At 37.1% G+C, this 14243-nt stretch overlaps 1 protein-coding gene across 1 annotated transcript in view; it reads right to left on the reverse strand.

Annotated features, from left to right (window-relative positions):
- Positions 1-14243, reverse strand: part of DNAH14 (dynein axonemal heavy chain 14) — a 340072-nt gene that overhangs the window by 238963 nt on the left and 86866 nt on the right. The window contains 5 exon segments of the mRNA XM_020982026.2: positions 4531-4605; positions 9819-9937; positions 10026-10048; positions 10051-10129; positions 12276-12447. Of these exon segments, the coding sequence (XP_020837685.1) occupies positions 4531-4605; positions 9819-9937; positions 10026-10048; positions 10051-10129; positions 12276-12447 (468 nt within the window).

Genomic DNA, 14243 nt, shown 5'->3' on the forward strand with positions numbered 1-14243 from the left:
GTAGATAATCAAGAGAGAAAAAGCATTATGGGTAGTTGGGAATTTTCACAAGATTTACTTAGCATCACTTCAAGCAACGTGTTTTTTTTTTTAACTGTAACTGGGAGTGACAAATCATATTTCAGCTGTTTTTTTTTTGTGGGCTAGGTTTTCTCCTAATGAGAATGATGATAGGCAAAAAAAGGTTATTTTTGATCAATGTGTGATCACTTTTCACATTTAGTTGTAAATGAAGGAGTTAAACAATTCCTCTTCTGTATATGGAATGGTCTATTTACAGCTATTTTTCCAATAAAGTTTCTTTTTGCTTCTCGATGGTTTGCTTTCTTGTGTCTCAAGCAGAGAGATAGGGATGATACAGATATGGGAGACTGGCTGCATACAGCTTGCTGAAACCATTTTAACTAATGAATCAGTTGCTTGAGCAGTGGAATTGCTTAAAGTAGGTCTGGATGAAACTTCTTAACAAGGATTTAAAGAGGGACTCTTAAGAATTTTAAAGTCATCATAAGTGGCAATGACTTGCTTGTGGCAGATGAGTTTCTGATTGACGGTGGTTTGAAATTCCATTTATATTTGCCAGCATGGTTTAAACTGCATTTTGATGTATTCTGCTTGAGTTTGCAAGAATTAGAGGCAGTTTTTTTCTTTTTTTTTCTCTACTTTTATCTACACATGCTGTCTGAAGTGGCAAAGACTCAGCATATCTTGAGGGTTTCTGTTTGGACGAGCCTTTGGAGGAATAGGGCTATTCAATAAAGACTAGAGCAGAGCAGCTGATTGGTAATTTTGCTCTCTCCTTTTGGATAGGCAGGTGTTGTTTCAATAGATTTTCATTTTCAATTTCCATTTTCCATTTTCAATAAATGACCTATCAGTTGTTCAATGGAACTTCCTACAGGACCCTATGCCATTCTCCAATTTTTAAATTTTGAGAAGGCCAGTTTGTGAAATCTAGAGTATTAAAAGGTGGAGGGAGAAAATCAGGATATGAAAATACTTCACTTGGCTATTTCAAGAAAGATTCTTCTAAGTCTTTTATTATTTCTGGCTTTAAGTTCAGGAGCACTTTTTTTCAAGGAAGTGAGCAGTGTATCATTTACTTTTTCATTTTCTGACAAATCACTTTCACCAGTTGCTGTTGCTATTGTTGTTTTTGTTCATCTGTCTTCCATGCTTAAGGAGGACCAATGACATCATGAGGATGATGTAGCGACTCATGCGGAACTGGATTTAAATGAGGCAGAGCTGGAAAAGTCATCAGCCTCACTCTCTCCTTCAGAGTTAGCCAAGTGAGTGGCAAGACATAAGTCAAGATGACCGCTCAGGATGCAGTGGGTGATCTTGGCTTTTCTAAATTAAGGTCTTTCCTAGGTCTCAGTTTGTCTGAGGCCATGCCCATTCGATAATTAAAGGCTAGGTAATAAGTAAGACAAAGGAAGACCCAATTTAGCTATCAATCTGGGAGGGGAAGACAATTAAAATTTCTGTCCAGAACAGAAAACAATTTCTATTTACACTCATTCTAAGCCATTAAAACCTAAACAATGAGCCATAAAGATTTGGGAAGAAGGAGAAGGAGAAAGAGGAGGAAGAGAAGAAAGAAGAGAAGAAGAATGGAAAAGGAGGAGAAAGAGAAGGAAGAGGAGGAGAAGGACGAGAAAGGAGAAGGAAAAGCATTCCTTAACTTCTGCTCAAATTGACAGGATCTCAGATGGCAGCTACTACTATGCTCAGATAACAAGGTGAAGGCAGTTAATATAAAACATTCTCCTAAAACCTGGTTTGCCACTTTCCACAAATATGCACATCATTTATGGAGGCACAAGCCTAAACTTAGACCATAATAACAGTGAGGCACATGTGTAAGAAATACATGTGACAAAGGCTCAATTCACAGCCCCTACTCTGGAATTCCTTCTCTCTGTGTAAAGACCTCATGCACAACTTGTTGTTGTTGTCGTTACTGCAGTTGGTGGTGGTGGTGGTTCTTTGTTCTCAAAAAGGGCCAATGACCTCGTGACAGTGATGTCTTGACATGTGTACGAATTGGATTTAAGTGAGGCAGAGCTGCGCAAAGTCATCAGCGTCACTCTTCTCCAGCATCATCAGAGTCCAGTGGCAAGACAAAGGTCCAGATGAATGATGATGGCCCAGCCTTTCATCAGTTAAAATTTTCTTTCAATGCTGCTATTCCCATATTTCATATTCCAATTTGAAGCAGATAAAGTTTCTCCACTGATGCTTTCTATAGCTGGATATGAGTTACTCTGAGGCTCACTTTTATCTTTGCAAAAGTCTCTATCAGCATAAGTCCAGCAGAGACTTAATGGCATCTGTTGCAGTCCAGGGTGAAACCCTGAGTGCTTCAGTGGGAGAGCATGACTCATGTTGATGGGTGGACTGTGATGTTATGGTATGTTATGATTAATGTCATTTGCCTTCTGTTGGTAAATATTTCATGATTAAGAGTTAAATATCATCAGCAGTGATTAATTAGTATAAATAAAAAAAATTTTATAAGGGACTCAGGATCTACAGTTGTGAATAGTAGGCATTTTGCCTATCCCTACACCAGGACTACCCCTAGGATCCTGAGAATGAATACTAGTAGTATGGTACACAGTTGTGACCAGTCCTACCTCAGGGAAACTATTGAGAGCTCCCAGCATGAATGCAGGTTGGAGTGGGTCAAAACTCAGAAAGAATGAAAGAATGAAGAATATTGAGCACCATGCTGGTTGGTGGTATTACATGTAGGCTAAATAAGCGTTCAGGAGAAGGAGGAAGAGCAGACAAGACAAAATCTTTTTTTAATGATAAATTTGCGCTAATGACATAAACAAATCAAAGAAAAAGCCAGTGTGTACAACACAGTAAGTTAGAGAAGAAACACAAGTTAGGCAAAAAAAGAATTCTCAGAAAATCTGTTACTGTCAAGTAGGGAAAAGGGATTTTGTAGGGTAAAAGTAAAGTAAAATGTTTTCAAACTTCTCAATTTCTTTTTAAAAAAATTTTTTTTTTGCCTTTTTGGTGAGGCCATAGGGGTTAAGTGACTTGCCCACGGTCACACAGCTAGTAAGTATTAAGTGTCTGAGGCTGGATTTGAACTCAGGTCCTCCTGACTCCAAGGCCAGAGCTCTATTCACTGTGCCATCGAGCTGCCCTTCAAATTTCTCAATTTCATAGGAATTGTGTGTGACAACTGAGCATCAGTACTAAGGGAAGCTTTCAACTTTATCAAAATTTCACAGTATACAAAAAACCTTATGAAGGCTTTGTATGATAGTGTAGTCAATTTTCCATATGGCCATGTTATATGGAAGCTACATTGCATAGGGAATTCGTGTGTTAGATCCATCTGGAAATTTCTCGAAGAATGATAGATTATCAGATTGTTAGGTGCTAGTTCAAGGACTCATCACTGACTATCTGGATCATTCTAAAAGTTTTAGAATTTGTCTTCTGGACTCTAGTCTCTTGTATATTTCATCTTTCACTGAAATATCAAATTCATCTAATATATAAGCCATACTATGTCACTACCCTCTTCAAAAACCATTCAAAGGGGCAGCTAGGTGGTGCAGTGGATAAAATACTGGCCTTGAAGTCAGGAGGACCTGAGTTCAAATTTGACCTCAGACCAAACACTTGATATTTACTAGCTGTGTGACCCTGGGCAAGTCACTTAACCCCAAATGCCTAAAAAACAAAACAAAAAAACCCAAACCCATCAAAAGCTTCCTGTTTCCACCATGGGAGGCTTATTTTATAATACTTTCTTTCCTATACTTTATTTTCTAGCCATATTGGACTATTGGCTGTTCTTTGACTCATTCTATTTCCTGTGAGTTCTGTGTATTCACAAAGAGAGTCTTCCATGCCTGGAATATGCTCCTTCCTCATATCCGCCTTTTGAAATCTGAGTGATCCTCAAGGCCCGGCTCAGGTTGTATTCTTTTCCCCTTTCCATGTCAATTATATAATCCTCATGTCTTTAATCACAAAACATATATATATATATATATATATATATATATATATGGTTAAAATTATTTTTCTATCACCAAATGAGTCAAAAATATCAATTAGTTGCAGATAAATTTCTTATAAACACAATAAATTCAGACTTTCATTTTTTATCCTTCTCATGTTTCGTTCTTTTTCCTATAATGACTTTTATCATGGCTTTTCTTTTTTACATATTTATATCACTCAATATTTCTGCTCCTATTCTATTCCCTCCTCTATAAAATCTTATTTGGAATCTCATTGCTGAAAGTGATCTTTCCTCACTCAAAATTTTAAGAATATTTTTGGTTCTCTCTTTGTCCCATAACACATCTTTTTTTTATCACATTTATTAGCTTTCTTAATCTCTTTATACTGAAAATTCCTTGAATTTGGAGACCACGTAATTTCAGAAACTTTTTATTCAGTATATAGTTGGTGCTTAATAGATATTTTTTGAATTGATAGTTAAGCTGAGAATCTAGAACATAATTTTAAAGATAAGAAAGCCACACTTACATCTTTACCATATCAAACATGTTCTTTTCCACATTTACCAGCCATTGTTCTACGGCAGTTCTTACACGGACTTTCCTGTAAGTTTGTCAAAAAAGGGTTATTAAAAATTACTTAGTGATATGTATTAAAATGCTTCATTAAATTTACAGTTGTAATAAATTGCTAAGTATTGCTTTGATTATAGCTGTGGGTCAAAGAGAAGAAAAACCTATATTACCATATGAACTCACAGATATTATCATTAAATATTATGCATATAACCTATCAAACTATGTAATTGGGGGTCTTCAAAGACTGGATGTCCCCATCTCACCCAAGCTCAAATAGCAAGGACCTCACCTGATCCCATTAGTGATCAGCATGGGAGTTTTGACCTGTTCTTTTTCTGACGTGGGCCAGTTGGACTCTCCTTAGGCAACCTGGTGGCCCTCCTCTCTTGAGGACTCGCCATATTAATGCGGAATTTAGTGCAGACATTCAAGCAGCAGAGGCCGCCACTGCTATAGCTTGGCCCTCCTGAGCTCAAGAGTGCCACCAATCTAAGGCTCCCTGGGAGAAGCTCATCATGATACAGACGCCCTTCACACAGCTATCTTCAACACCTGGGATACATTCCCTATCCATCTCAGATTTCTAGAGTCTTCAGTTTTCTTAAAACTATAGCTACTGCTGGTGTGTCACTGCACAGAATAAACCAGCCAACCAAAGGTCCCAAGATGAAGAAAACTTAATTGTAGTTCTTAAGTCCTCAGGCCTGCCCTGGGAGCCCACAAGTCCAACTATGGCAACACTGCCCTGCGCTATTGTCCTGCCCCCCCAGAATGGCCAGGCACCACATAAACACACACACACACACACACACACACACACACACACACACACGCAGAGTGCTAACTTTCCACAATATAGAAGTATTCTCTTTGTGCCACAGGAATCATTGGATCATTTTTGTGATCTCCTTGATATAAAGAGATCCCATTAAGGAAACTCTCTCTACCAGTGAAGCCCAGCACCTACTTTACAACATAGAGTCTTTGAGAGCCATTTAGGGTACTAAGAGATTAAGTGAATTGCCTAGAGCCACATAACCAGTATTTTTTCAGAAGTAGGACTTGAACACAAATTTTCCTGCCTTTGAGGCCAGTTTTCTATGCACTAGGCCAGGTTGGGATGGTTGAGATGGTTGGGATGTAAAGTCAATCAGTTAATTCTCTTGAAATGGAAGGAAGAAATACACCGACATTATTTAATAATCATCCATTAGGAGCTGTGTGCTGCTGTATTTAGATACCCCTTCAATGGGACTAAGGAACACAGTAAAAGGGGAGTAGATCTATTGTAACCAGAAATGGAACTAGAAATTTTGACACCTAGAACAATCCATTGAAATATTGAGAGCAAAGACTCTGGAAGCCCATGAGGCTGATGTTAGCCAGACTGGCATAGGGGAGAAAGTGTGCCATTTGGTACCTTTCTATTTTAAAAACTAATTGTTCTTGTTAGGTACTAAATTCAATGTAAGTGCTCCTAATACCCTTTAAATTTTGGCAGTCTGGGCGAGAGCTCAAGTCATCTTGACTGACTTATGACTCCGGCTGTAACTAGCTAAGCCAGTTTGCCAAGACAGGCAGAGATCCAGGCTTCCTTTCCCATTCCCTCCAGCCAGAAGAGAGAGAAAGACAAAGTGAAGTGCCACTAAGGATAGCAGCAACAATCCCAAACAGAATGAATCCCTAAAGAATACTGATAAAAAGGGGATAAGTGCTGCAAAGAAGAGTAGGAAACCTGCTGTGAAAAAAGCATTGGAAAATTCAAGGGGTGACAGTGATAAAAAAGAGTGTGAACTTGGTTTTGCAGATTTTTGGTGGCTTTTTTTTTAATAAAAAGTAGAGAATATGTTGTGAGCAAAATTTATGGGTAAGAATAGGCTGTGCAAAAAGGATAGGGAAGTAAGAGTTGCAGAAGAAAAGATTGCAAAAGTCTGCTAGTGGATTTTTAGGGTCTTAGCTTAAGTGAATTTTTTATTTTGTTAAAGGCTTTTTTATACCTGTGGATATAATCGGGAGGGATTTGTTTGTTTGTTTCATGATCAATTATGTTGTTTTCCTAAGTACAAATACAACTTGGCCAGAGTGAATAATTTTTGGATAAATTGTTATACGATCTTACTTAATATTTTTATGACTATGTTTATTAGTGATGTTGGTTCACAATTCTCTTTTTCAGTTTTATCCTTCTGTGGTTAAGATTTGAGGCAGCTAGGTGGTGCAGTAGATAGAGTGCTAGGTCTGGAGTCAGGAAGATTCTTCTTCCTTGGTTTAAATATGGCTTCAGACATGTACTAGCTGTGTGACCTTGGGTATACTTGAAGCACACTTGTTAATCCTGTGTGCCTCAGTTTCCTCATCTATAAAATGAATTGGGGAAGGAAATGGCAAGCTGCTCCAGTATCTTTACTGAGAAAACCCCACCTGACATGACTGAAACTACTAAACGAAAATGAGTTTAGATATTAGGACTATATTTGTCTAATCAAAAGGAGTTTATAAAATTCTTTTTCAATTATTGAGAATAATTTATGCAGCATAATTACTAATCGTTCCTTCAATGATTAATTTTACTTGTAAATCCATCTGGACCAGGCTTCCTCCCCTTTCCTCCCCTGCCACTTCTTCATTTGTTCAACATCAGTTTTTAATGTTGAGTTGTATGAGATTTCTACCTCTTGTTTTTGTTAATTTGGATATCTTACATGGGGGGGAGTAATTACCTATTTTCTTTAAGTTCTTGGTTCTGCTACCATATACTTGTGTATAGTAAGTCCTGATGACCCTTTTAATGCAGCTTCATAGTGCCCTGGTTCTTTTGTCAGTCAGATCACACTGCTGATCTACAATGAGTCAAATAAAACCCCCAGGCCTTTCACAAATGGACAGTTGTCTAGCTTCACCTCCCTGCATTGTACTTTGTGAAGCTGATCTTTTTGACTGTGTTTAAGGTTTTAGCTTTATTCATTTTAAATGTCATCTTCTTAGGCATGCCCTATTGTCCTAATCTCAGATCTCTTTGAACCTAGCTCGGTCGTCTAAGCATGTTGGCTGTGTCTCCCAGCTGCAGGTCATATTTAAATGTGTTAATTACACTATCTCTACCCATGTTATCTATACCTTTACCAGTGCCTAGCACAGGCCTGCCTCATAGTAGGTTTTCCAGTAAAGGCTTTTTGACTGATTATTCATATCATGGATATAAATGTTAAACAGTATAAGGCCACAGCCAGATCCCTTAGAGACCTCCTTGAGGGATCTCCTTCCCGCTGGAAGTTAAACTATTAACAATTGCACTTGATGTCTGGTCATTTTGCTGGGATCCATTCTCTGGATCTTCTGATATTGCCCAGATGACAGTGAAACACGTGGACCTCACCTTCCTCTCACCACAGGTATTCCGTCTTTTTTTTTTTTTTCCGGTCATAGAGTTCTCTGAAGATATCCTCTACACTCCCCAATTGTCTACATGTAATGTTTCACAAGCTATCTTGCCTATCACGTTCCCTTCTGTTGCCCTTTGGATTATCCTCAATGAAAATTCTTTGAAAATTTGGTATACGTGACTTATAGCAGCCATATCTTAATGCTTAATAATGGCCCTTGTTTCAAGAAGGATGTTGAGGCCATTGAAAGACTTGCATGATTTTCTTTTTTTTGATGAGGCAATCGGGGTGAATATATTAACCAGGGTCACACGGCTAGTGTGTGAGGGCACATTTGAACTCAGGTCCTCCTGACTCCAGGGCCAGTGCTCTATCCTCTGTGTCACTTAGTTGCCCCAAGTTATATAATTTTCTAAAGACCATCCATCTCTCTCCTCACTTACTAATAAATTCTAGGCCCCCATATTGTCCATTTTTAGTATTTGTCTGAGGTGTGCACACACACACACACACACGTACACACACACTGAGAGAGAAGCTCTATGGGTTGTTGATCCGTAGCTACACATTGCAGTTGGACAGTAGATATTCTTCGCAGACTTGATTTTTCTTGGCGTGGATAGATAAGTCAAATTCCTTTGAATGATTCTCATTTAGGGGACTCGGCAATGTTCTATGGCATGATGCAGGCAACGCAGTGTCATATGACAATCGGAACTTTTGGAAAACCTCACTTTCTGTATGGAACCCCATTTGCTTTTGGATCCTGTGTTGAACATTTTTCACGATGGTCACCAACATTTTTAGGAAGCATACGTTTCCCTCCTTTATGCCAGCTTTGAGACTAAACAAAGCGTCGTCAAGTAAATTCCTTTCCCTTGTTGAGTCTGTCGAGGCGTCTTGTGTGATTTTGATGAATGCGTGCCAAATTTTGTCTGTATTCACCTTCCATTCTCGCCCTTAAAGGCCCTATGGACAGCTTTGCTTAGGGGAATCTCCTAAGAGACTTTCTTTAAACTGTTTCTTCCCTTCTACTGCTTCTTGCTGTTTGAGGAAATGATAATTCTCCACCATAAACTTCTCACTAAGATTGTACAAGTAAGTTGATATTCTAAAATGATATTGCCTTTAGCTGCCATATCTCTCAAGTTGGTAAATAAAGGGAAGGGAATAAGCATTTATATAGCACCTACTATGTGCTAGGCATTATAATAAGTGCCTTGCAAATATTAACGCATATAATAAAATAGGTCAAGTTTTTGCTGACTCACTTGCTTACAGCTGTAGATACACATTATTGTTTTAGTTATTGTATGCTGAAGTGTTATTTTAAACAACTTCCAAAGCTTGTTTCTTAATTATATGAAACATATGCTTATCTTATTTTTTATCTCTTAATATGCATTATTTATGAATCAATAGTAGGACTAGGGGAAGGTGAGGAAGGCTGACACTTATGGAATTAGAGATACAATAAGATACATTTTAATATATTAAATAATACATGTATCTTAAACAAATATGCATATTTTAATGCCATAAAATGTTACTCTCTGAACCACAGTTATTAACTATATGAGTAACCAATTTGCATGTGTTGTAGTGAAAGCTTGAAGTCTCCAAATACAGGAAAATAGAGGAGCCCAGCTGTTGAAAAGAGAGGAGAGGTAAGGAGAAAGGCCATTTTCAAGGTTTTACTAGAACACGCAAATGTCTTGTCCCCACTCTACTACGAATGAAGGGTTTGCTAAATTAACACACACTTTAAAGAATGATCAGAAATCCCAAATAAGAATATTTTCTATTTTTAAGATTTTGCTATATCTAAAGATTAAACATTAAATATATACTATACTTTGGCAGAAGAAGTGTTTCACCTTCCGCTGATATAAGCAACGTGACCAGAGGAGGGCCTATTTCTTTTTTCCATATAAACAACTGTCTTATGTTCTCAAAACATTTCATAAGATGAGGCTGTGGACCAGAAACATAGCTAAATAGCATCATAAAGTCTTGACATGGTCAAGAAAGAATATTCCTAAGCACAGTACTAAAATATTACCTGGATAGCCTCGGGATTTTTGCTTTAGCCAGAATGTCAATGAGTTCAGCATTGCTAAGAAAGTAAAATCTTGGGAAAATCATTCTCTTCACTTCAAGATATTCCTGTCTCAGAGAATGTAGAGAAATATGATTAAGAACCCAATACACTGATGTAAAGATATATATTTTCTATGACATACAATAAACATGCATAAAACCAAAGCCATTGGAGATAAAGTATATATTCCAGCACCATTCTAAAATGACATTTTCTTTTGAAATAGTATGTTATAGTAGAAAGAGTAGAGATTTCATAGCAAGAAGAAACATGGGTTCAAATCCTGTCTTTCACATTACCTGGCAATGTGACCATGGGCAAATCACTTAACTTCTCAGGTTTTCCTCATTTGTAAAATTGAGTGGATACCTATAATAGCCCTTACTTTACAAGGCTGTTGCGAGAGAAATGTGCTAACTAATGTATTTACTGTGTTTTGTAAATCCTAAAGTGCTTTAGGATAAGCAAAATGCATTTTCAAAACATTTTATTATTAACCATCAGCAAACATACTGTGGTGGTATAGACCTACCTGCTACATAGACCATTTTTGCCATGTTCCTGAGGTATGCCCACCAATATCCAATATTTTTTCCTTTTGAACTCTTCCAAAGGAAACCGTAAGGATAAGTTGGAGAACAGATTCACCTTTAAGATTCTTTTACTGCTCATGTGGTAAAGTGTGCCAAGGTAAAAGTTAATATGTCACCTCCTGTCCCCTTATTTTGTTGTTAGGTACCATGTGGTTATCTCAGTTGTCTTAACATTTCTTTTCCCAAGAAGTTTTTGTCTTTTCAAGAATATACCCAGAAATTTTCCAACTTCTCTTTATCTTAAGTGATTTCTCCTTTCTGGTTTTTTGTTTTTTTATCTTGGTAGTCAATACAACACAACACAAGTCTCTGCCAGGTAGCCATTTTCTTGGACTTTTCCATCCTCCAAACCACAGCAGAAAACCCTTTGCTATCAAAGAACAGTGGTTACTCAGAGTGAGAGTGGTCTCCACTTTATACAGATTTCATCAGAGCCCAGCATATACCCAAGGTTAGGAAGTCTGGGAGTGACCATGATAAGAGGACTACCCACCAGCTCTTCTTCCACTATCCCTGAAGTTGATACTAACTGTCTGAATTATCTTATCTCTACAATATGTAAGCGGTCAAAGTACATAAATAGGGACTTTCTCAAAAGGAAATACACAAATGAGAAATAATGCCCAAATGATCAATAACCAAGAAATCTGTTAAAATTATTTACCTGAAAAATAACAATTAAAACAACTCTGAGGTGCCACTTCATTGACCAATAAAATGACAAAGACAGTTGAAAACAAAATCCAGTCTTGTTTGGACTGTGTAGACAGTGTTATATGCCCATGGAAGATTTGTGAATTGCCATAATAATTTTAGAAAGCACTAAATCATTATATAGAAAGAGCTCTAATATTTATTCTTTTTTTACTTAGTTATCCCACTGAAACTAAATCCTAATGTTATTGAAAGGCAAAAAATACTTATGTACAAAAATATTAATAGAAACATTATTTATAATAGCAGTGCTAAAAAATAATATGTCCACTGACCAATGGCTGAACAACTGTGGCATATGAATATAATGGGGTATGATTGCACTGTGCTAAGTGATAACAGAGAGATTACAAATAAAATGATATATACAGAAATATAAATGAAAAAAGACAGAACAACATGCACATTGACTATGGATACGCAATAATGGTAAGGATAATAATAGCAACAACATTTTTAAAAATAGAAAAGTTCAGAAAGGAAGGCAAAAATTTTGCTAATCTCATCAAAATTAATTTACATTTAAAAACAAATTATAAATAATGTAGTTTGTAGTTTCATTTTTCATCTCTATTTTTAAAAAAATATATTTGGATTTGGTTTCTCTTGATGGTTACTAAGTTTAGAATAAGTAAAAATCCTTTTTAAAGAAATTGGCCAACTGAACCACACTCTCTGTTACATATTGCCATCAAGTTTCAGAGAGACAGTAGCATGAGAAACGCTAATTTCAATATGATGCTTATCCTACAATCTGGGTTCTCTCCCACCCCCTGATATGTATGAGACTACCAATGGTGCGGTATTGTATACTGTGTTGTGATTTTTCCAAATGAAACGTCCCATGTGATACTGTGCTGTACTGAATGAAAAGATTCTTTATGCTAACATGACCAAGTTTTACCTCAAGACTTTTCTTAATTTTTTCAAGATGCATACTGGTTGCCTGCAACATATCCAGGATTCCTATTGATATGACTATTTTCAGAGCCTCAGGTTTATTGTCCACTCTTGATGTTATATCTTTCCATATCGAAGTTACATCAGCGAAGAATTTTTCTTCTGCTGAAAGCTGCCTTTATAAATAGAAACAAGATCTGAGATGACTTTAATTTCTAAAGTACTATCTCAGTTCTTTACATAAAATAATCTTCTGCCAAGAAATATTTATTATAGTTATAAAAATGGATTTGTATATCATATTGACAGTGCTGTCAATTTATTATATGTAGTCCTTTAATATATTTTGGATATTGATTCTATTTAAAGTCACAGGAGTTTTGTTAAGGATTTTTTACTCATTCCGACATGCTACATACTATTCATTTGATTTTTTTTTAAAGAAAAAGGATAATGTAAAGTGGATAAATAATACCTCATAATGCCTTTATTTTAGGTAAATAAACCTCATCTTACTTAAAATTCTAGGAGCATTTCTTTCCTCATTACATTGGAATGGAAATTGATAAAGAACAATGTTCACACTCCGTCAATGATTACAACTTAGTCATGAATGAGCTTTTAGTCCTTTATCTGTACTAAAACTTTTTTTTCTTCTTAAGTTAATTCATTTATTTTTAGTTTTCAACATTCACTCCCACAAGATTTTGAGTTTCAAATTTTCTCCACATCTCATCCCTCCCCCCACCCCAAGATGGCATGACATTCTGAATACCCCTTCTCCTAATTTGCCCTCCCTTCTATCTCTGCCCCCTTTCTCTTATTCCTTTCTCCTTCAATTTTCCTGTATGTACTAAAACTTTCAAGATGGCATTCAGAGTATTGATAAAACTATCACTATAGGAAGCCTAACCCTATAACCATTATAATTTCCCCAGCCTTTCTGTTTCCTGGGGGCAGTTAGGTGGCACAGTGGATAGAGTGTCAGGCCTGGGTCAGGAAGACTCATCTTTGTGAGTTCAAATCTGGCCTCAAACACTAGCTGTGTGACCCTGGGCAAGTTACTTAACCCTGTTTTCCTCAGTTTCCTCATTTGTAAAATGAGCTGGAGAAGGAAAGGGCAAACCAGTCCAGTATCTTTACCAAGAAAACCTCAAATGGGGTCAAAAGAGTCAGACACAACTGAAGACAACTGAACAGCAACAAAATTCTCTTTCCTGGGCTCCAATCCCACACCACTAAGTGCCTATTAAATATTTTGAACCACATCTCCCTCAGGCATCTGAAACTCAACAAGTCCAAATAGAATCCACTAACTTTTCCTCCCAAATCTATCTGTCTTCCAAACTTCCCATACTTCCAGATGTCCCGGTTGACAATTTCAGTATAATCTTAGTCTTCTTACCCTCATTCACCAAGTATCCAATCAGCTGCCAAATCTTATCATTTCTATCCTACAACATCTCTTACATACATTCTCCTCTGTCTACTCACACAGCCACTGTCCTAGCTTATGCTCTCCTCATTACCTCTTGCCTGGACTATTACAGTGGTCTATTTGGTATCCCTACTCAAGCCTCTCTCCACTCAGATGCCAAAATGATTTTCCTAAAGTATATATCTCACTATGTTAGCTCCCCACTCAATGATCTCCAGTGGCTTTTATTACCACTGAGGTCACGCAAACTTTTCTTTGGAACTTAGAGATATTCACAACCTGTCCCCTTTATAGCTTAACAGTCTTCCTAAACATTACTTCCATCTGCCTGCTCTATAGTCCAGGTGGATTGGCCTAACCAATGCTCTGCAGATAGAATATTCCATTTCCCATCTCTACATCTTGGTATTAATTGTTCTCTATAACTGGAATTCTCTCTGCCTTGTAGGATTTCTGTCATCCTTCAAAACTCAGCCCCCAGTGCCTTTCCTTGTCCTCTCAACTACTTCCCTTCTAAGCTTATCTTGAATTATT

Source organism: Phascolarctos cinereus, unplaced genomic scaffold (genome assembly GCF_003287225.1).
Source record: "Phascolarctos cinereus isolate Bilbo 61053 unplaced genomic scaffold, phaCin_HiC Scaffold_5;HRSCAF=322, whole genome shotgun sequence".
NCBI classification, from domain to species: Eukaryota; Metazoa; Chordata; class Mammalia; order Diprotodontia; family Phascolarctidae; genus Phascolarctos; species Phascolarctos cinereus.